This window comes from Rhinolophus sinicus, chromosome 14 (assembly GCF_057876585.1).
Source record: "Rhinolophus sinicus isolate RSI-liver-muscle chromosome 14, RSI-T2T, whole genome shotgun sequence".
NCBI classification, from domain to species: Eukaryota; Metazoa; Chordata; class Mammalia; order Chiroptera; family Rhinolophidae; genus Rhinolophus; species Rhinolophus sinicus.
Window position 1 is genome coordinate 60,999,113 of NC_142514.1, and position 22,159 is coordinate 61,021,271.

General features: G+C 36.9%; 1 protein-coding gene across 28 annotated transcripts in view; it reads left to right on the forward strand.

Annotated features, from left to right (window-relative positions):
• ADGRL2 (adhesion G protein-coupled receptor L2) overlaps window positions 1-8,857 on the forward strand; it is a 599,014-nt gene extending 590,157 nt beyond the window's left edge. For 9 of the 28 annotated variants that reach the window (XM_019754311.3, XM_088791227.1, XM_074335007.2 and 6 more), the window contains 5 exons: window positions 804-932; window positions 1,489-1,585; window positions 3,332-3,460; window positions 4,307-4,324; window positions 6,830-8,857. In XM_019754311.3, coding sequence (XP_019609870.1) covers window positions 804-932; window positions 1,489-1,585; window positions 3,332-3,460; window positions 4,307-4,324; window positions 6,830-7,584 — 1,128 coding nt within the window. In that variant the 3' untranslated portion in view covers window positions 7,585-8,857. Of the gene's footprint in view, window positions 1-803; window positions 933-1,488; window positions 1,586-3,331; window positions 3,461-3,683; window positions 3,766-4,306; window positions 4,359-6,072; window positions 6,126-6,829 lie in introns of those variants that run through there. The other 19 variants (XM_074335022.2, XM_074335020.1, XM_074335023.1 and 16 more) reach the window with 8 other exon arrangements.
• The last annotated feature ends 13,302 nt before the right edge of the window (window positions 8,858-22,159 follow it).

Below are 22,159 nucleotides of genomic sequence, written 5' to 3' on the forward strand. Positions count from 1 at the left end.
GCCACCCGTGGACTCCACTTTTTAAAGTTTACTTTAAACTTTCTTTTAGGCCTAATAACTTTTTTATCTATTCGTATGTCCAAGCTTCAGGGGAAAAGGGAAATTACGTGGGTAACTCATTAATGTGAATAGAAATTGCATAAATAGTTCCCTTGTGTGCTAATGAAATGAATATGCATCTTAGACTCTCTATACTAAATATCGAAGCTCAACACATCAATGAAGAAAACATTCTGTCCTAGTTAATGGCGTATTATCAAAGTATTTTTTTTCTTTATTCTTGTGCCAAAGTAGTCTTGTCATTTTTATAAAGAGGTTACCTGCCAAACTATGCAATCCAGTAAAAAAAGTTTATGTGTCAACCTACCTAAGAGGACATGAAGCGTATAAAACCTAAATGACTGAATTACGATTGGTTAAATGTAATTAAGCAAGGGAAATACTAAATTTTTTGTCCTATTTTCTTAGCACGAAATATAAATTTGGGCCAAGTATATAGATAAAACAAGGCTTTTAAAAGATTACTATTGTATTAATTAATAACATTTGCCTAATAACAAGGTATAAAGCATTACCACATATCAGATTTTAAAGATTTTCCTAGCCAGTCTAGTGGACAGAGATAATTTTTCTGATTACTATTTCATCATTTTCTTGATTTTGTAAGTTCAGTTTATTTTCTTCATGGACAAATGGTAGTGGAACTTACTCTTCCTGATTGTCTCCACTGCTCATTCAATTAGAGAGACAGAGAAGCAAATACGTTTATATAAATCTCTCTGTTTCCTGGTTATTCAATGCAGGTACGAAAAGAATACGGCAAGTGCTTCAGACACTCTTACTGCTGCGGCGGCCTCCCTACTGAGAGCCCCCACAGTTCCGTGAAGGCATCAACCACCAGAACCAGTGCTCGGTATTCCTCTGGCACACAGGTAACAAAGAATGTGACAGCATCTTTAATTAACCTTCTTTATGGAAAGCCTACTGAGACAGGTTCTGTTCAGATGCACTAATTGTCTCCTCATTATAATGATCTAGGTAGCAAATACTGGCTTTTTTAGTGTTTTGGTTTTTAATTTCTTCCTAAGTGTTGCTTCAAGGTGTTTCTTTAGGTGTGAACATCCTTTTTTGAGAGGTAAACTTCTTTAAGTATACTTCGTAATCATTGGCTACCTTAAGCTCATACAGCACAGTGCTCGTTGTGGGCACTCAGTAAACATTTGTTGAATAATCAATCATTCTCCACGTTAAAAAATAAAGGCAATAAAAGAAAAATTTTTAAGAGTAGAAAATTAAATACCCCTTCGTAGAGTAGCAACAGAACATTATAGCCTTCCTTAGTTTTAGACCAGAATCAACACACATTTTCTATTGAAAGGCTAACAGATAAATCCTACACAGATTGTTAGGGTAAATCTTTGTGTGTCTTTAATAAGGTAAGCTTGGGGAAACTAACATAACATATGTCTTGCTATTTTATGTTGATAGAGTCGTATAAGAAGGATGTGGAATGACACTGTGAGAAAACAATCTGAATCTTCTTTTATCTCAGGTGACATCAATAGCACTTCAACACTTAATCAAGGTCAGTTTCTAGGAAAATTTGAGTTTACAATATAAATTTTGTACCTTTTGCCAATTTACAATAACTTTAGAGAAAATGGGGACCTTTTCTCTCAAATGGGTTTATATCACAAGCTCCTAAAGCTGTTGAGTCAACTTTTATCCTTTATTAAAGTACATATAAATTATTTTTATTCAGTAATGTAATGCAAAAACTATAATTTTGAACTCCACATTAACAGAGTAAGGCTAGAAAAAGTAATTACTGAAAATATAACTTTGCCACAGATTAAAATATTTTCCTAGTTAAGTACAAATTTATCCTTCAAACCGAGACATTTATGCACATTTTCTTCTTAAAACATTAATACAATTAGATTTCCTACTATTCACATTAAATAGTGCCAATTTTGTAGTGAAAGTTCTTATTTGCAAAAGTTTTAAATTTTACATTTCTTTCAAAAAGTAAAAAGTGTGATAATATTTATAGTAAATCTTTATAAACAATTAAAATACATGAGAATTTACAAAGTAATTTTTTCTCTTTGAATTAGTGTTTTTCATGGGTCTACTGTGACCGCATAAAATTTATCATATAAGCAGTATAATTCTTATTTAAAATAAGCTGGCAAATAAAATATTTCAGCAAGATTATGACCCAAGTGCATGTCCACACACATGTTCCTGAATGCAAGCTTAGCCAATTTCAGTTTGGTATGAAAAAATCATGTTATTGTATATATCCTTGGAAAAGTAATTTATCAGGTAATTTCCATTTTGCTGTACTGGTTGGTAATATAACGTATTATATTGTATCACAATGAAATATTGAGGACATTTTTCATTGTTAATATTATTCTGATGAGAGTTTGGTTTAAAATGAAAAGAGGAGTATGTATGGAATCAAAACCAAGTTGAATTTTAAAATATTTTTAGCCAGATTACATTAGCTATGCAAAATATATCTTTGATAAGTATTGAAAGGTTTGTAATTTGTCAGTTAGGATGAATGAAATGTATGTTTATTCCATTGCTCTGATGTTTTACCTAGTTTTGTTAAGATGACTATCAAAAAGAAAATGAATTATTCAGTGATTCATTTTTGAAACCTGGCAAATTAGATTACAAATGAAAATTCTTGTTATATAAAATTTGTGAATGGTCTAATAATTCATTATACACAGTCTCTTCCCCCCCCCACCCCCTCAGCATGTGTGCTCTTGCATTTACTAAGAGAAGCTTTGTGCAATGTGTCATACTTTTTATCTGTTTGAAGTTGTTTTTCCTCCTGCTTGTATCAAAGTTGGTATTAACACAGATGTTTTCATGAGGGATAATCCCACACCTGTAAATTCTGAAAGTTTGAGATTCCCTCTTCTGGGCCTCAGTGGTTAGGTTTTTAATATTAAGCAGTAACATCTTGAAACATAATGTTGATCTCTGTGCATTTAATTGCCATTTTTGTTTAACAGTGATTTTGTATAAATTAGTAAATGTCATCCTCAGCAGGTGTTTACTTGGGGGACTTAGAAAGCACCTGTGAATTACTGAAATTTAACTTCCCTCTCCCCTTTCTCCTTCAAATTAGTAGTTCAAATACAGTCAGAAAATTTCAGCAGATTTTCTGTTGCCAACTTGTCTACTACCCTTGATGAATACAAAAAGTACTTTACTGCAACTGTAACACTAAAATAAGAAAACTGATGTATTTTTTCTTTTCTTTCTTTTTCTTTTTTTCTTTCTTTTTCTTTTTTTTTTTTGGCTTTAGGAATGACTGGCAATTACCTACTAACAAACCCTCTTCTTCGACCCCACGGCACTAACAACCCCTATAACACATTGCTCGCTGAAACAGTTGTATGTAATGCCCCTTCTGCTCCTGTATTTAACTCACCAGGTGTGCTTTTACTTAAGAATAAAACTACCTTTCTTTATTGCTAAACAGAGCTCTGATCTTTGCTCTTTTTCTAGAATACTCTAGTTGCTATATATTTATTATCACATCTTTAATTTCTCAATAAAAAAATGGTATTGACCATGCCAGGCTTCTAAAACTGCACTATATTATAGTATTCAGTCATGATAGTATTTACCAGTAATTATCCATGTTTTTGACACAGGTGGCATAAATCTTAATATATTATTACAGGACTGACATCACATGGTCCGAGAGCCCATCTTCAAGATTTATATCATTTAGAGGTATCCTATCTATGTAATATACTGTTCAATTGACTCTAAAGCTTGCCGACAGAATTTGCTTTTGGAATGAATTAGCTAATAAAGATAATTTGGATGCCTAGGTATAGAAAACTACATCCAGTATTATCAATATAACTAAACTATAGTATAGTGCAGCTTTACGATAGTTTTTTATTTCTCTTTAAAAAAAAAAAAAAAAAAAACTTTGAAAATGAAGTTAATATTAGTCAGTTTATAACTATAGTTTCTTTTTTTTTTAGTTGGGGGAGGGGGAGAGATTATCACTAACCCATTCTGTATTACTATGTTTTCTAATAGCTTATTTTTTTAAAAGCATATAAATTTAAAATCAGAATTTTCAAGATTTTGGTAAAATTTATTGCATAATTACTGCTAGCATATAATCTTTATTTGTGACTGATATTTGCCACTAAATTTACAACAGAACTTTGTTTCTATTTTTTTTCCTTAAAATTATTTTTAACGTAACTGCAGCTTTTCATTCTCTTGTTTTTCTTACTTTCCTTATGCTTTCCTCTAGCAACCTACAGAGAGACAAGTATGGGAGTAAAACTTAACTTTGCCTATCAAATGTAAATTTTTTCAGCATGATTTTTAACCGGCACAATTAAAAACATAACTAGCAGTCATGAAGTACACTCAGCGGGCAAGTGGTTCACAATTTGCAACTAAAATGTTACCAAATTCAAGCAGTACCTCTGCCTGTACTGCGTTTTGTCAATAATAGAGGTCTGTAGCAAATGCTGTCCATACTTAAGTACACACAATGCTGAAATAATTTGCTTTTTAAAGCCTGAGGTTCTGTCATCCAGAATGCTTACTAATTGACTTATCATTTCTGAATTCCCACAGTAATCTTGCTACAGGCTTGTGGAAAGTCTTCAACTGAATTACGTGAACTTGGGCAGAAAAAGTTGCCTCTTCAAAACCAGTCAAAGATGTGCTTAAATCTGCAGTATATCATAGAAAACACCTTTTGGATTACCCAGTATATATTTTTACATTTATTCAGAAACAATAAAAAAATTGACAAAATCGAGCCTCTACAGAGGAAACAAATGTTAGCAAGTGATCCTATAACATAAAGCACCAAATGTTTTCTAGTGGTGGACCTTATAAATAAAGATTGTGGTACACATGAATTTTTAAAAACTAGCGAATTATATCAACCAAGCTAAAGAAAGCCTTACAAATAACTGTCATAACTTCATTTTGTTATATGTGGAGCATGATACAAATTTAATTGTCAGTTTTTCAAATGTAGAAGTTGAATCAGAGTTTTTAAAATACCACCAGTCACCAACAAATATAATCCGCCCCCCCCATTTTCTCATTTTCTGCTAATGATCATTTATCAAACAATTACCAGATATTTATTGGTCATGGAATTAGTTTTCTAGGATAATCTGCAGCTTTAAGAGTGGAGTGAGCACTGAAAAGGGAAATTTCCTATTTTTTCCAAGAAATAAATTTTTTTTCCTAAACTCCTCCAAGCCTTGCATACAATGCAGCAGCCTCACAGTGGTCAGTTTCATTTCAGTAACATCATTTCATTCTGTTTTTTTCCAGACCTATCTGTAGACAAGTGATTTTTTTTTTTCTTTAGGATTTTGAGAATGAATAACCTAACTTTCCATGATGCAGACCATTTAATTTTCTCTATTTTTTTTTCATTTGCCTGAAAAGCACTGTGATGTCTTAGTTTACATGTTTATGTGTCTGTAGAAAATACAACTCTGATTCAAAGCGAGCATGTCACCATATTTTTTTTCCTCCTAAACCTCTTTTCATATCTTCAGCAGACGTACCCAGTCTTTCATTCCTTTAGAGATACAAATATATTAGCCAAGGCTGACACCCTTTTCCCATTCCATAGTTAATATTTATTCTTGGTTTAATTTCTGTGACCCATACTTAAGAAATCTTTAACATTTCTGCGTTTAACCTCCATGCCCATGGTGTCTGTGGGCCAGTCTCGTGCAGTAGACTGCTGGTTCATTCGGTGCTGTCACTGTGACTGATGCAAACTGCAGGGCTGCAGGCAAACACTCTGACCATTAGGAGCCTGGGGCCATTGCCTTTAGAGAGAGTATTAGTACCAAACAAACAAACAAACAAACAAAAAAAAAACAGTAATAATCAAAATAATAAGAAATACTAAATGAAAAAGTAAAAGGCTGTTATTGCTTGCATCTAATTTGTTGAACCCTTGCTCTAAGTTGCTGAGAAGCTTAGAAATTCTTCATCATGTTACAATAAATCATTTTACTTTCTTTTATATATCAGCTACTCTTAGGCCAGATAGCCTGAGCAGACAGACATGATGTGAGTTGTCCAAAGTGAGTCATTCCACCTGCTGTCTATCGTGTTGTTGGATGGTGCTTGTGGGCCCCGGTCCAGTCAGTGTGAGAGGTGGCTGTCTTTGTTTAACCTGAATTCTTTGTCTCTGTCCATATTTGTTTCCATTCTTTTTTTTTTTTTTTAACTTCATCTCCAGAAAAAGGAAATGTTAGTATGTTGTTTAAAAAGTTGCTTGCCAGTTATGTGCGTTTATGTTGTACATTTGCCTTCGGTTGTTGTATGTGACTTATTCCTTTTTATTTTAGTGTTGTTTAGGACAAATTCTGTTAATTTTATTTTTATAAACCATAGTCTCGTACTTTAAAATGTAAATGTCAATAATGAATTGCTTTGCATTAACTATGCAAGGGCATGGAGTGAAGTCTTTTTTTTGTAAGAGTGTCAGAGATTTGACCCCAAATAAATGAACCCCCCACCCCCCCACCCCGAAATTGATAAAGTACCATTCTGTATGCCATCTTCCCTGCCTGGAATACAGTATTATTCTTTCACTCTTTTTCCTATTATCTGAGGGGTTGCACTGTTTACGGTTGGGAATGCGGGAAAGCCTGGCACTTTTCCAGTGTGAGCTTTCAAATAAAACTTTGTCCTGAACGACATTAAAAAGTTTTGTACAAAAGACATAAAGATGCTTTAGGAAGGAACAGAGGCAATGACGGAAACTGCCCCTTTTCTGTTTCAGGACATTCACTGAACAATGCCAGGGATACAAGTGCCATGGATACTCTACCGCTAAATGGTAACTTCAACAACAGCTACTCCCTGCGCAAAGGGGACTATAATGACAGCGTGCAGGTGGTGGACTGTGGACTAAGTCTGAATGACACTGCTTTTGAGAAAATGATCATTTCAGAATTAGTGCACAACAACCTCCGGGGCAGCAGCAAGACGCACACCCTAGAGCTCACACTACCCGTCAAACCTGTGATTGGAGGTAGCAGCAGCGAGGACGACGCGATCGTGGCGGACGCTTCCTCCTTAATGCACGGTGACAACCCAGGGCTGGAGCTCCACCACAAGGAACTGGAGGCGCCGCTCATTCCTCAGCGGACTCACTCCCTTCTGTACCAGCCCCAGAAGAAGGGGAAGCCCGAGGGGACTGACAGCTATGTCTCCCAGCTGACAGCTGAGGCTGAGGACCACCTCCAGTCCCCCAACAGAGACTCTCTTTACACAAGCATGCCCAACCTGAGAGACTCTCCGTATCAGGAGAGCAGCCCCGACATGGAAGAAGACCTGTCTCCCTCCAGGAGGAGTGAGAACGAGGACATTTACTATAAGAGCATGCCAAATCTGGGAGCTGGCCATCAGCTTCAGATGTGCTACCAGATCAGCAGGGGCAATAGTGATGGTTACATAATCCCCATTAACAAAGAAGGGTGTATTCCGGAAGGAGACGTTAGAGAAGGACAAATGCAGCTGGTGACAAGTCTTTAATAGTGCAGCTAAGGAATTGCAGGGGCCCCATGCAAGTATTGATAAGTAAAGACTCCAGTGGCCCGATGCAGCCCCCTCAAACTCTGCTTGAAGAGACGGCTCTGTTGTCCTGTGGTTCCTCCAGTGTAAACAAGATGACTGAACCTTGCAGTTCTGTGAATTTTTATAAAACATACAGAAACTTTGTATATACACAGAGTATACTAAAATGAATTATTTGTTACAAAGAAAAGAGATGCCAACCAGATATTTTAAGATTCTGCTGCTGTTTAGAGAAATTGTGAAAAAAGCAAAACAAAACTTTCCAGCCATTTTACTGCAGCAGTTTGCGAACTAAATTTGTAAATATGGCTGCACCATTTTTGTAGGCCTGCATTGTATTATATACAAGACGTAGGCTTTAAAATCCTGTGGGACAAATTTACTGTACCTTACTGTTCCTGACAAGACTTGGAAAAGCAGGAGAGATATTCTGCATCAGTTTGCAGTTCACTGCAAATCTTTTACATTAAGGCAAAGATTGAAAACATGTTTAACCACTAGCAATCAAGCCACAGGCCTTATTTCATATGTTTCCTCAACTGTACAATGAACTATTCTCATGAAAAATGGCTAAAGAAATTATATTTTGTTCTATTGCTAGGGTAAAATAAACACATTTGTGTCCAACTGAAATATAATTGTCATTAAAATAATTTTAAAGAGTTTGAAGAAAATATTGTGAAAAGCTCTTGGTTGCACATATGTTATGAAATGTTTTTTCTTACACTTTGTCATGGTAAGTTCTACCCATTTTCACTTATTTTCCACTGTATACAGTGTTCTGCTTTGACAAGTTAGTTTTATTCTTACATTTAAATTTCTTATTGCCAAAAGAGTGTGTTTTATGGGGAGAAAACTCTTTGAAGCCAGTTATGCCATGCCTTGCACAAATGTGGTGAAATCTAGAAAAGATTATGTGTCACCCCTCTGTTTATTCTTGAACAGATGGCAAAGAGGGCACTGGGCACTTATCACAAACTTTCTAGTGAACAAAAGGTGCCTATTTTTTAAACAATAAAACATACATATTACTCTTCCATATTCCTTCTGCCTATATTTAGTAATTAATTTATTTTATGATAAAGTTCTAATGAAATGTAAATTGTTTCAGCAAAATTCTGCTTTTCTTTTCATCCCTTTGTGTAAACCTGTTAATAATGAGCCCATCACTAATATCCAGTGTAAAGTTTAACACGGTTTGACAGTAAATAAATGTGAATTTTTTCAAGTAGTTAACGTGCACTTTTATGTATGATACATAATTGGCTTTAACACACTGGTCCTTTCCCACTCTCCCCCTGCTCTCCTCACACACTTTGGGTATATTTAGTTCCTTTCATAATATAATCCATGGATATGTGAAAGAATACAGTAGAGTTCTCTGATGGTTCTATATGTTGTAAAGAATATAATAAGTTTATATTCTACGTACCCATTACTTGGGCTCAAAATCTGGCAGATCAATTTCAACAGGGAGATAATACTGAAAGTATTTTGTTTGTTGGATTGCACCAGTACTTAAAAAGTAAAAATGAAGAAAGCAGGGTTGGAAATTCTACAGTCAAATTGAACATCATAAAAAAAAAAAAAAAAAAAAAAATGATTTTTCAGCAGTAGTGAGAAGAAATTCCTAAAACATACTTTCACGGTTTGAGGATTATAAGTATCCCTATAGGCAGCTGCGAATGACAATATTTGTTATCATGGAAAGGTTCAAAAATCATATAATTGAATCTCAACAAATAGAATTTTCCTGTCTACATCGTAAGCGTTTATACCAAATTCTTGTAAAGCTTAGTGGTTCTCTCAAGTGCTTCCACCAAGTTAGAAATCACTTTATTTTGTGTGGACCCATTTAGTCATGCCTATTGAATTTAAAAAGAGTAATGAGAAAAAATTTTCAACTATATATTTATGTATCTAAATGTGGATATAGTAAGGTAGATACTGTAATAAAATATCAATATTTAATAGTAGGATAACAATGGAGGAGTGTAGTGTATTCACATGTAGTTAATACCTAACAAGTTGGAGATTGACTATAAGAAATTATATTAACATTCAAACAGATTTTATATTCTGAGAAGGGTATTCAGATTCCTTTTGTAAATCCTTTAGGGATTTATAAAATTGTATTTACTAGAAGGGGCATTATATAATCAAGCACTTATTTTTTATTTTGTTATACTTTTTCCTATGAAGACCTGAAACTACACTGTTGTGTGATATACACATCCCAGTATCCAAGCTAAGTAGGGTCAGTAATGAATTACAAAAAAAAGAAAAAAAAAAAAAGGGCAGCATTCAATTAATGCTATTTCTCTTGAGGTAGTTCTTAAAACTGGTATGATGTGAACAAGTACATAGTATCTAAATGGTTAATGTTCTCTTTAGAAAGTAATTTGTTATGAGTCTTTATGTTAAAGAATACAATTTGGAAGCTCTCATTCATCTTTACCACCAAAAGAAGAATCGTCTTTAAAACTAACTTCTTTTAAAAAATTTATACATATTGACTTAAATTCCATCCAGGCTTCCTCCTAGTACGGGTTAATTTCTTAGGTTTGAAATTAATAATCTACTTGACTGATGCATTACTCTACTTATTAGCCCAGTAGTTTCTTTGGGTCTGCCCAGACTTCACCTGGATACACAATTTCCACCACCTTAATTGTTTCTTTTTTGTGAAGGTCACAACTGTGAACTTTTATAAAATCACATTATTGTACTTCTTCCCAGGGACAGTTACTCTACTGGTCTATTAATGATAAGTAATTCTTGCCTCCATTTGATTTAAATGTAATTTGATACAGGTTAGTCCAGATTGACCTCTTTCAGTTTATGTTAAAATATAGACTTGTGTTTGTTCTATTTACAAAAGGAAATTATTGTTTACACATCTGTATAGTATTCATCTTACAGGCTTTTAAACTCATTGATATAGAAGAGAATCCATACAAGTGTGTAAGTGACTTAATTATGTTGTCAACTCCAACTCATTTACATTTATTTGAGGGTACTTACATACAATATTTTAACCAGTATAGCAACTGGTTTTTTAAAAAAGGGACAATTATTTGACAGAAAATCACCATCACTATCCTCTCCCCAAAATGAAAAAAAAAGTATCATGCACAAAGTCATTGCCAAATCTCAAAAGAAATTCATGTGCACTTGTTATAGAGGTGTTTTCAGGATGCCTGTTTATGTATTTAAGTGAAAAAGGAGAAAATGTACTTTTCCATCAATTCAACTTTAAACCTCAGGCTTCAAATTGACCTTTATGATGCTCTCATGGAATAGTGTTTTGTAAAAAATTTTAACTCAGTAAAATTTTTATTGCGGTTATAACCTTCTAAGAAAAACTTGAAAGAATGCATACAAGTTGAACTTTTGTAATAAAAACAGCTCTTCATATTTTATTGACATTGAAATTTTCTTTAAAAACGGTAATTCCTGCAGTGTTTTACAAATAAAACTACCTGTGTTCCAGATACTTCTCTTTCCATGAAATTGTTGCATTAAATCTCAAACATTAGTATGAAAAGTTACTGGTATGTTCAATATAGATGAGGATTGCTTCACGGGGTAATAAAATTAGTATGCTTTTTTGGTGCAAAGGCTGTATCACATAATTTCCTGCTAGTGAGCATCACGTTGATTTTGAGTAGTCTGTAAATAGCATGAAGTGGCAGACTGGAAGCAGTGCTAAGAATGTGTGAATGAATGGTACTGGGTTTGGAGATGAACTAATGACAGTCTCAATGATCATTTGAATGGTATGGGATGAGAATTTTCTGTTATATCACTTAGAGTCTCCAAGTGATCCCAGAAGCATTATGGCAGCTAAATGCACCAAGCGAAAAAAAAAAAGTGAGTGTTTAGGATATCATATTTTTCACCAACATGCACTTTGTGCATATTACTGATGCTTTTATCTAAAACGTATGGGACTGATGGAAACACCTGGACATAATCCAAGTTCAATTCAAGGCACTGGTCACCAGGCTTTCGAGGCCAAGGTAACATTTCTGTCAGAGGGTATAAATAATAAGTTGTGCATGCACCATGTAATTAGGCTAATTAAATATACTATAAGTGTTTTTCAAATATTGGCAATAGACCACCCCTCATCTCTTAAGGCTTCTGTAGAGTCTTCTTCCTTTTCCTGATGTTATTACTGAGTGTGTAGTTTCTCAGAAGTCTACAGGGGACAGTTTGATTTTTAAAGCCTATTTTAACTGGTAAAATTTTCCTGAATTAATGATTGTGAAATGCTGTTAGATATACTGGCTTTTAACGATATAGATGACTGAAATAAGAAACAACAAAACAGGTAACCCAATACAATTGAGCTCACCAAAACCTTTACCTTCTGTGAAAAGAAAAATACTGTCCCATGAATCTTTTACACATTTCTCTATTATATGCTTATGAAGCTGTAAGACCCAAATCTCTTAGAAAAGTTTAAAAGGCATAGTTAATCTTAAGCAAACCAATGTTGTGTGAGCATAAGAGACTAGAGATGAATGATCAATTTTTGAATAGTTTTCTGAAATTTTACGTCATGTCAGAACTAAGCTTTTTAAAAAGCATTTTGGCACAGCAACATGGCTTTCTTGTTTGATTTTATGAGGCAAAAAATGACTGGTATTTTGATACTGAGAAAGGCTGACAGCTGCTATACAGAACACCCAGGAGCAATGAGGGATAGGTGTCAGGTATTGATTGGATGAAAGATTCATTAAATGTTTTCCTCCTGAAATACCTATCGTAATAAATAGATGAGTTTTTAAACCAAAACAGCACTAGCACACAGTAAATTCTTTTAACACTACAATAAAGGAGCCACAAAACAAGAATTGCTGTCTAACTTATTAAAGATATCTCAGACTAAATGGTTTTGTCCCATTTACTAATTTTACATATTGCAACTAGAACAAGCGCTAGCACCTACCATTTGAAAGGTGCTTCATGTATGCCAGCCTCTGTACCAAATGTTATGTTCTTTATTGCACTTAATCCTCTCAACAATCCTCTGGGAAGGGTACTCATTGTACACTTTTTCAAAAGAAGAAAAAAAATTTGCTCAAGGTCTCAACAGTTGATGAGGGGCCAAGCCTACACTAGCATGGTTTGTTTTGCTCCAGAGTGGAAGCATTTAACCAACATCTGTCACCTCTGGTTTTACTTGGGAGTTCCAAAAATATTCCTTACACTTCGTGGACTCTTCTCTGCTGGTCGTCAGAGAGGCTTGGTTTGTTTTGAGTCTATAGAGCGGTAAAGGAAAATGAAATAAAGAAATCAGTTACTAAATAGTGTGTTTCAGAAGAAGATAGCCCTGTTTACCTCAAATCTTAGTAGAAGTGGGCCCATTAGCTGGGTGAGAGTGGAATGTAAAGTTTATTGGTTACTAATTTGCCCCCTTTGGAAAAATATAAACAAATGGGGGTGGTAGAAGAGGGAAACAAAAATCAAAAGATTATCTTATATGTCATCTTTTTATTTCATGGATTTTAGTCTTTTTTTTTTTTCTTATTAGAGTATATTTTAGTCTGTAGCTTTGCTTTTTCATCTCATTGTCTTCTGGATTCTCATATAATTTGTATGGTTTTTTTTTTTAATACTAACCTTTAATCTTTTTTGGAACACAAGTTTGCTTACATTTAAATTTCTCCTAATTCCAATTTTTAAATTTCCTTCCAATTTTCTTTTGCCCTTCACATCCTTTTTAAAAAAGATTTTTATTAAAAAATATAGCTAAGTACAACATTATATCAGTTTCAGGTGTACACCATTGTTGTTCAACATTTATATACCTAAAGAAGTGATCATCATGATAAGTCCAGCTACCATATGACACTATGCTATGCTGTACATTACATCCCCATGACTTACTTGTTATATACCTGGAAGATTGAACCTCTTACTCCCTTTCAACTATTTCCTCCCTTTTAAAAATTTTCAATTATAGTTGACAGTCAATATTATTCGATATTTGATATTATTTCAGGTGTACAGCATAGTTTTATATTTAAATAATTTAAGATCCCCCTGACTAGTCTAGCACCCACCCGGCCCTATACATAGCTATTACGATATTATTGACTATACTTCCTAGGCTTTACATCCCCATGACTATTTTGTGACTACTAGTTTGTACTTCCTAATCCCTTCATCTTTTTCATCGTGTCCCCCAAATCCTCTTCCATCTATCACCCCAATAAATCTAGTACCCATCTGACACCATACATGTTACAACAATGCCATTGACTATATTCCTTATGCTATACCCTACATCCCCTGACTATTGTGTAGCAACCGAGTTGTGCTTCTTAATTCCTTCTTGTCCTCTTCCACTGACCTCATCCCCACTCCCATCTGGCAGCCATCAAAATATTCTATATATCTACGAGTGTGTTTCTGCTTTATTTTGTTCTTTAGATTCCACATATAAGTGAAATTACATTGCATCTGTCTTTCTCTGTCGGACACTACTCAGCACAATATACCCCAGGTCCATCCATGCCGCCACAGATGGCAAGAGCACATTCTCATGCCTGGCTGAGCAATATTCCATTGTATACATGCACCACCTCCTCTTTATCCATTCACCCATCGCTGGACACCCAGGCTGCCTCCACATCTTGGCCATTGTAAACAGTGCTGCAATGAACATACGGATGGGGAGCTCGTCCCCTTGAAGTAGCATCTTGGGTTTCTTTGGATAAATACCCTGAAGTGGGATTACTGGGTCCTTCCTTGTCTTTTGTTATAGCCTTTGTTTTAAAGTCTATTTTGTCTTGTGTAACTATTGCTACCCCAACTTTTTCTTTTTTTCATGAAATAACTTTTTCATCCCTTTCAGTCTGTGTGTGTCTTTCAATCTGAAACGAGTCTCTTATATGCAGTACATATAAAGGTTTTGTTTTCTTATACATTCACCCACCCTATATTTTTGATTGGAGCATTTAATCCATTTACATCGAAGGTAATTGTTGATAGATATGAAGTTACTGCCATTTTATTATTCATATATATATATATATATATATATATATATATATATATATGTTTTCATCTTAAAGAAGTCCCTCTCACATTCCTTGTAACACTGGATTGGTGGTGATGAACTCCTTTAGCTTTTTGTTGTCTGGGAAGCTCTTTATCTGCCCTTCAATTTTAAATGATAGTCTTTTTTGGTAGAGTAGTCTTGGTTGTAGAACCTTCTTTTCATCACTTTGAATATTTTGTGCCAGTCCCTTCTGGCCTGCAAAATCAGATGATAAACTTATGGGAACTCCCTTCTAAGTTACTAGCTGCCTTTCTCTTGCTGCTTTTAGTATTTTCTCTTTGTCTTTAACCTTTGCAATTCTAATTATAATGTGTCTTGGTGTGGGCCTGTTTGGGTTTATCTAGTTAGGGACTCTGTGCTTCCTGGACGTGTACACCTATTTCTTCACCAGGTTAGGAAAGTTTTCAGTAATTATTTCCTCAAACACGATGTTTCCCCCGAAAATAAGCCCCAGTTAAGATCGTCAGACAGACAGACGCATTTAGTTCATTATGACGATGTTCCAGGAGAAGATGATATTGAGACAGGTTAGTTGGTATGATTATTAGGTAGATAGGTAGGACTCTGGTAAGATAAAAAAAGACAGCCATAGCCTAAAACTTCCGGTTTTGAAATCACTCCTTTGCTCCAGGACATAATGTAACAAGGCCTTGAGGTGAATCATAAAATTCATTTTGGCCTGACAAATGGAGCAGATCCTGATGGATAAGAGTGGGTTGCTTTGCTAATTCCTTTAGGATGGGCAAGCAGAACCAACCTGGTAGACGAATTTCATTAGAAGGCGCCTGTTCCCTTCTTCAAACAGTTCCCTTCTCCAAAACCGCTCCCCTTCCCCAAACAGACAAAGGGAAGGTATAAAGGTAGGAGCTTTTGCCTCAGTCACAGGCACCCCCCATTCAGGACCCCCTCCTGCTCAGGAGCTGCAACCTCTTCTCCTGCCTCTACTAAACAATCCTGTTTTTAAAATTTTTTGCCTCTCCCTGGTCCGTGTTTCCATTCTTCAACGTCACGAGACACGATCCCAGCCCACACCCAGAAACTGTCGACAGATCCAACATCACCTACATCATTATGACTGTATTTGAATAAATGTAGATTGTTGTACATGAAAAAAATAAGACATCCCCTGAAAATACGCCTGGATGCGTCTTTTGGAGCAAAATTTAATATAAGTCCTAGTCTTATTTTCAGGAAATTATAGTATAAGACCTGGTCTTATTTTTGGGGAGACACTGTAAGTTCTCAATCCCTTGCTTTCTCTCTTCTCCTTCTGGTACCCCTATGATACAAATGTTGTTAATCTTGATGTTGTCCCAGAGGTCTCTTAAACTATCCTCACATTTTTGGGCTGTTTTCTCTTTTTGCTGCTCTGATTGGGGTATTTTCTACTCCCTTATCTTCCAAATTGTTGATTCAATCCACTGCTGCATCTAGTCGGTTGGTGATTCCTTCTAGTGCATTCTTCATTTCAGTTATTGTAGTCTTCACTTCTGACTGGTTCTATTTTTATGGTTTCTGTGTCTTTTTTAATGTTTGCTATCTCTTAGTTGAAGTGCTCACTAAGCTCCTTGAGCATCCTTGTAGCTAGTGTGTTGAACTCTGTGTCTGGTAGTTTGCTTGCCTCCATTTTGTTTAGATCTTTTTCTGGAGTTATCTCTTGTTCTTTCCCTTGGGATGTATTTCTTTGTTTCCTCATTTTGGCTGCCTCTCTGTGTTTGTTTCTATTTATTAGGTAGGGCTGCTATGTCTCCCAGTCTTGCTGGGTGGCCTTATGTAGTAGGTGCCCTATGGGTCCCAGTGGCACAGTCTCCCTGTTCATCTGCTCTGGGTGTTCCAGTAATGACTCTTGTGTACATTGTGTGTGCTCTCCTGTTATAGTTGAGCCTTGATTACTATTGACATATCAGTGGCTTCGATTGACCTTCAGGCTAACTGGCTGTGGGATTTGGCTATGTCTGCAGTTTGCAGGCTGCTGTGGGGTGTTGGGGGCGGGGGATTGGTTTACTATACGGAGCGTGATTTGCCCCTGTGGGCTCTGGTGCCTGTTGAGACTGCCCATTGGGTGTGCTGCTTACGGGGCTAATTGGGTGGTGCTCTGCTGTGGTCTGAAGCCAAGCTCCAAGTATGTTGGTTCTGAGGCCTCTTGCGAGGAGCTGCAGTGCAAGCCCAGGTCACCCACTGCCTGCGACTGGCTGGGGATTATGTGGTAGGAGCTACAAAGTGATCCACCATTGGTTGCTGCCTGTACAGTATCTGGAGATGCGTGGGAGAGGTGACACTGTGAATCGAAGATGGCTGCCACCAGTACGGGGACTGGGTAGCTCCACAAAATGTCAGGACAGCCCAAGGTTTGCTGCCACCTGCTGGATCCTTTAAGGTTCAGTCGCTGATAAAGCCTCATGTGATAAGGAGTGGGGTGGGGCTGAGTCTCAGGGAGTCAGCAGGATAGAGCAGCGTAGCTCACCGGACCAATCAGATTCAGTTTTGGCCTGTGGGGGCGGGCTTAACACAGGAAAGATGGTGTCTGCCTGCACGGGAGGAAGCCTTCACACAGCAAAATTGTGACTATCTTCCAACCCTAGCCTGAAGCCCCACACTTCTATTTGCCCCTGTATATCTTCAAGATTCCCCGAGTCACTGTCCCTCTGCCGGAGCCCAGGGTGAGTGCCTGCAACTGCATGAATCTATGTGTGGGCCATTTAAGATGATGTCTGGGTTTCCTGCAGCCTTCCATCCCACCCAGAGGGTTGGGATTCCCACAGTTTTTCACAACCAGATATTGTGGGGGCTCCTCTTCCCGGCACCGGCACTCTGAGCTGGGGAGTCTGGAGTGGGACCCTCGGGTTCCTCGCTCCTCTGGGGAAACCTCTGTGTCCGAGGTATCCCTTCGGTTCTCAATTGCCACACAAAGGTTTGGGGTTAGCCAGTTTCGCATCTCTGCCCCTCCTACCAGTCTCGATGTGGCTTTTTCTTTATATCTTTAGTTATAAAACTTCTGTTTAGCTAGACTTCAGATGGTTCTCCAAGTTGATTGTTATAAAATTTTGTGTAATTCTGATGTGTTCATGGAATGAGGGAGGCACAGCATTTATCTACTCTGTCATCTTGGATCTCTAGGCCCTTGCCCTTCACATTCTTTAAAAAACAACAACAAAAAACCTCACTTTGTTATTTTTTATTTTTTTTTCTCTCTTAACTCATTTCCAATAGTCAGCAAGAATTATGGCCACAAGGATGGTAGCATTGAAAAGAGTCTCTAGTATTTCAATTCTACTTGTAATTCTTATACGTTTATCCCAATTTTAGTGTTCATTTGATATAAGATATTCATATAAATAATTTAATGAAGTAGAGGTGTTATGGTTATGGAAGCTTTGGATTCACTTAGTCACAGGTTTAAGGCTTTGCTCTCTCTCTCTCAGGCAAATTACTTAATCTCTCTCAAATTATTTTCTCCTCCATAAAATTGGAATCAGCCAAGGGTTGCTGTGTAGATTAGAATTAATGTATGTAAAATGCTTTAGTACAGTGTTGCTCGTGATAGGCACTCAATGGATAGTAGTTTTATTTTTTTTTCTTTAGGAAGATATTTTGAGCAGCATAAACATCTCATGACTTTAAATTGTAGAAAAATAATCAGTCACGTGGCCTCAAGCCATGTGTCCAGGATATATCAGTAACACTTTTATGGACAATGCACCTCCAGCTACCAGGCTCCTGCCCTTAAGGGATGGGTGTCTCTAGGAAAGGCTTGGCTTTCTGCAGTGATCTAACTTAATGAGGGGAAAGGGGAGCAGTCCTCTCCTTCTGAAATATTAGTTTAATTAAAAAATTTATCTTATGCAAGAAATGTGTCCCTTAGTTTTCCCTTTTCTCTACTTTCTCTTTTCCTCCCTTTTGCCTTCTCATTCTTTCCTATACAGCAATAGACAAGTTTCTTGTTTATTTCATCTTTCTGTAATCTAACAAATATTGGTTGAGTATCTACTATGTGTTTCATGTGTAAAAGTAGGTGGTGGAACACAGAAAGGAAGGGTGTCCTTGCCCTTGAATTAATCATGGTAAAGACTAACATATATTCATTACCTTCTGTTTGCTAAGTTCTCTATTTAAACCCTTCATGAACATTATTTCATTTAAAAAATTATAATTCTTGAAACAATTGTATGACATTCAAACTGTTGTTACCTGCATTGTGTAGGTGAGGATACTGAGGCTTAGCAAGGTGAAATAACTTGCTGGAGAGTAAAAATTAGGTGAGTGGGGAAACTGAAAGCCTAAAGTCCTAAAGACCTTTGTATGATACAACTGGCATGGCTAGAAACTAGAAAAGATACTTAAAAGGATAATTACAACACAATAGGATAAAGGCTCAACTACTGTGAGAGCACAAAAGAGAGGGATTGAAAGAAGCACTGAGAAAGGATTTATTGAGGAAATAGTGTTGGCGCTAGGTTTTCAAGGATAAATAGAAGTTTGCTGAATGAACACAGTAGAGAAAGAACATCAAGGTGGATGGAAAATTATATGAAAAGAAAGCAAGTGTGAAAAGATGAGTTGATTTGAGTGAGAAGTTCAGTGTGACTAGAACAATGTAGTGCGTGTGATAGAATGTGATTGACCAAAAGCTTGGGGAGATAGATTAAGACCAGATTCAGAGGGGTCTTGAATGCCCCTTGGGGACTGGAACTGCCTCCATGTTGGAAGAAGGGAAATGAATTGGTGTGTTTAGTGTTTACTTTCTCTTACGTGCCTTCTTTACATTATTTCATGCTTTATTTACATTATTTCTTTTAATTCTCACAACCATGCAAGGAAGTAGGCTTTGTCTATTATTTTTGTTGTTATTATTATTTTGCTTACAGTATATAAATTATAAGGATAGCACTTGCTGAATTTTCACAAAATGAACATACCAATGTAACTAGCACCCAGAATGATGAAAAAGAATATGGAACTTCAGAAGCTGCCTTGTGTCCTTTTCTAGTCATTACAACCTCAAAGCTAATGCTGCCCAACTTCTAACAGCATAGTTTAACCTTGCCTGTTTTTGAACTCTGTGGAGTGGAATAATGCAATATATAATATTTTGTGCATTATTTCTTTCCTTCAACAGTATCCTTGTGTAATTCATTCGTGCAGGCGTAATTCATTCCTTTTCATTGCCGTATAATGTTCTACTGATGACTATATCGTAAATTATTTATCCAGCCTTGGAGTAGTTAATTATTATCTCTCTTTAATAAATAATAAAACTTGGATAGGTTAAATAACTAGTTTTATATCAGAGTTAGAAAGTGGCAGAACTAAGACTCTAATTCAGTATCATCTTATTGTAAAGCCTGAAGGGCAGTCAAATATGAGGTCTAAATCATTCAGCCTCTAGTCAACAATAATGTATTGAGTGCTTCCTCAATGCATTACACAATAATTTGTTCTGTGCCAGTTATCTTTCTAGTTGCTGAGGGCACACTAAGAAACAAAGCAGATTCCCTGCCTCCTAATAAACATTCAGACCTACAGGAAGACAACTTCAGCTACCAATAAGTATCACACAAAAAATAGTAATAAACAGATTATGGAGGTTGTAGCAGACCCTGTTCTAAGTACTTTACCTATAACACTGTGTGCAAATCCCAAAACAAACACATGAAATAGATGCAATAGCTGTTCTCATGACCCATATTTTACAGATGAGGATGCTAAAGCATGGAGAGTCACAGTACCCCCACCTTATATCCTCCGGATAGTAAACAGAGAGACCAGGGTCAAATCCAGGCAATTTAGCTTCAGAGCCCGATGCACGTAACCACAGAGCTATGATGGGTAAAATGCTAATGAACACTGTGGTGAGAAGGCTCCTCTTGCTACAAAGTTGGGAATGGCCTCCCCGAGGAAGGCTGTCTGAGCTGGAGACCTGAACAGCGAAGGGGAGGCACTTGTTTGAAGATCTTAGAGGGAGAATGTAACAAGCATCAGGAGCAGTAAGTAAAAAGGTTCTGAGTCAGGGGTGAACTTGGCGTGTTTAAAGTCAGAAAGGAGGAGAGTGGAGGGAAATGAGGCCTCGGCCACGTACGGGTGGGGAGCTATCGGGAGATGGGTTGGAGTAGCACCTTCAGCACATACTAGATGCTATTTGTCCATCTATGTTGCTATCTCCTAATCGACTGCATTGGTCTCTTCCGAATAAACGTGGTGATCCATAGAGAGACTTAGAACACTGACAAGGCAAGAAGTCCGTGTACAAAACTTGGTTTGTTTTTGTCTATGCTTTCCCATGCCATTCTTACCTTGATGACAGTGGTGCAGCCAGAAGCTGGTGCAGGTCCTTAGCTCATAAAAAAATATGACTGATTCACATTTTCTTAGAGGTTTTTATTGGTTCTTTTTTTTTTTTTTATTACTGATTGCATGCAAATCACCAACTGGGGTATGCAGCTATCAGGAAGGACATCTCGGGTCAGACTCCTTCCCACATATAGTCGATGTGGCAAAGGTCAGAGTGAAAGGGGAAGCAGACAGAAAAAGCAGGAGACTCAGGGAAACTTTACCGGGATACCTTTGCCCTCTAGAACTACATTTTCCGGAAAGCTAGAGATCTGGGTGCATTTCAAATGAAAAACTGCTTCTGTTTGAATTAGTTCTTACTTGCAAGACAGGAGGCCTCTGCACTGTTTCAAGGTGAGACAATGTTATATGCTGCTTGTCGGATGAGCCTGTTCTAATTACATGCCTCCTTGATTATTGTTCTGCAGACTGATTAGAACCATATTCAAGACATTTGTAGATCATAGTTCCCGGACACTTCTATATGTTAGCAAATCAACTATGATTTATCCCTGGAATTATTGGTTAGGGACGGCTTCTTTTTTTCATTGCATGTTCTCTCTAGCTTATAATTTTAATTAGTGCTTGCTCTCATTTCACACTGAGAATAGGGATGATTGTCACTTCCGCGCTGACGCACAGCCTTAGCGTGTAATGCAACTTTGACTTTTGCATTCACATTCCTTAATCAATCCTGGATGTAGGAGAAGGGAAACAGCTGTATTAGAAGTTGCAATGCAATAGGAAATTGAATAGCCCTTCAATTTAGGAGGTGAATTTGAATTACGTTACTGATAGGCGAAGCTGGTTTCCACCGTCTGGGGGTCTTTATCTACCATGTCCAGTTCTGGGTAAAGATCATCCTCCTCCGGCACCCGACCCATCTGCAAGTGACTAGACCCTCATGCTGGAGCAGGCCCAGTACAACTGGGGAGACTCTGATGTCAGTCTTCTCTGGCACTTGCTGCTTTCTGAGACGATGACTGGCAGCTGTCATTGCTGTGCTATTGTCGCAGCATTTGCTGCTCACACGGCCTCATCACCTTCCTTTGCGCCATACAAACAGATCAGATTCTTTTTTCTTTTACGTTGAGGGACGTAAACAGAGGTTTTCTTGTCAGTTCTCTATTT